Source organism: Nicrophorus vespilloides, unplaced genomic scaffold, assembly GCF_001412225.1.
Source record: "Nicrophorus vespilloides isolate i.1.1-1 unplaced genomic scaffold, Nicve_v1.0, whole genome shotgun sequence".
NCBI classification, from domain to species: domain Eukaryota; kingdom Metazoa; phylum Arthropoda; class Insecta; order Coleoptera; family Silphidae; genus Nicrophorus; species Nicrophorus vespilloides.
In genome coordinates, this window is record NW_017097788.1 from 8,955 (window position 1) to 10,852 (window position 1,898).

Consider the following 1,898-nt stretch of genomic DNA (forward strand, 5'->3'; position numbering starts at 1 on the left):
AGAATATTTTCATCAAATTATTTAAAAGCGTATTAATATACAAAATTGTACCTATTTGTACGAAGTTTTTGCCAATTAGTAAATTAAATTGTCAAATGTCGAAAGTTTTTAATAAAAAGTACAGAAATTAGTGAAGTGTTTGATCAAAATTTCATTTTGTTATTGAGAATTTATTTTAATTTACTAATTGGCAAAAACTTCGTACAAATTGGTACAATTTTGTATATTGAATACGCTTTAAAATAATTTGGTTAATTTTCTGTTAAAACGTATAGAAATTATTGAAGTTGGTCAGAAAATAAGAAATTTTGAAAATAATATAAATTACTAGAAAAATGTATGGAAATGTTGAGAATCAGATGAAATGTTTGAGATAGAATAGTTAGTAGTGATAGTAGCTAATTTGTGTTTGTTTTTCGGTTCTATTGGTCTCCTCCCAGGTTGCTCTATATCCGGACCAGAGGGATGCAATCTGTTCATCTACCACCTACCTCAGGAATTCGGCGACGCCGAACTGATGCAGATGTTCATTCCCTTCGGCAACGTGATCAGCTCGAAGGTGTTCATCGACCGCGCCACCAATCAGAGCAAATGTTTCGGTGAGTTTTCCATCATAAGGATTAAGGATAGAAGAATTGGAGCTAATTGTTTGGATGATGATGTATGGTGCAGGGTTCGTGTCCTTCGACAATCCGACGAGCGCCCAGGCGGCGATCCAAGCGATGAACGGCTTCCAGATCGGCATGAAGAGGTTGAAGGTTCAGCTGAAGAGGCCCAAGGACGCGAATAGGCCCTACTAACACTCGGCCAAACACGCCAGCAGCCAGCCGCTCCCAGCCATTAGTATACTAAACTTGCAGAGATATAAATATTTTAAGTAACGAGACACAAGCAAAAGGAAGAAACAAACATATAATTAAACAAAACAAACAAAAAAAAAACTTGAAGGAACGAAGAAGTAGCGGAAGAAGCTACAAGAAAAAAAAATAATAATAATACATGTATATGCACAAAAAAAGAAAACATATATTCGAAGATTTATATAATATATATGTACTTATTATTATTATTTTTATCGGATCGTGCCCAAATGACACATAATTGTGAAGGGAAAAGCCCTCGAAGAAAGAAGCGTCGCTCGCAATCTCATTCGAGAAATTCCAAATGGGCTGTGATTAAATAACGATTCAGTGTTTGATTGTACAGGCCGTTTTGTCTTCTCGTTTAGTGAAATTGTACTTCTTAATTAATTAATTAATCAATCAATTATCATTAATACTCTGATAATTTTTAAATTTCGATATCGTTAATCGATCATTTTTAATTGATAAATTTTTGCCAGATTAAAAGAAAAAATAATGAAAAAAATAAAAATATTGCTATATTTAAATTATATATAAATATATCCAAACAAAAACTATATATATATTATTAGTCTTTATATATATAAATAAATAAATGAATGATGAAACAAAAAAATATATTATATATATATAATGTAAAAAGTGTGTGTTGTGTGTGAACTGAATAATTATTGCGAGCGATGCGCAAGGGTCGACGTCTTTTTTCTGTTTGTTATTGCCAAAAAAGTGAACGATTGTTAATGATGTGCGTAATAATTAATAATTAATGGTAATTGGGGGCACGATCCGAGAGATGGCGCTGACCGCTGATTTCTTATACAATTGCGTATATCTATATATATATAAATAGTTTGAAGAAACAAAGCAAGAAAAAAAAGTATATTTATATTACCAAGTAGGCGTGGAGGCTCGAATTCGCCTCGAAAAAGCCGTGAACAAAATAATTAAAAAAAAATTATTTATATATATATATAACAAACAAAAGAAATATGATATATATATAACAATATATTTAAACAATACTATTATTATTAT

General features: G+C 31.1%; 1 protein-coding gene across 1 annotated transcript in view; it reads left to right on the forward strand.

The window, feature by feature from the left end:
- Positions 1-987, forward strand: part of LOC108560985 (CUGBP Elav-like family member 3) — a 4,451-nt gene extending 3,464 nt beyond the window's left edge. The window contains exons 4-5 of the mRNA XM_017918723.1: positions 441-599; positions 673-987. Coding sequence (XP_017774212.1) covers positions 441-599; positions 673-800 — 287 coding nt within the window. The 3' untranslated portion in view covers positions 801-987. The remainder of the gene's footprint in view (positions 1-440; positions 600-672) is intronic.
- Positions 988-1,898: the final 911 nt, after the last annotated feature.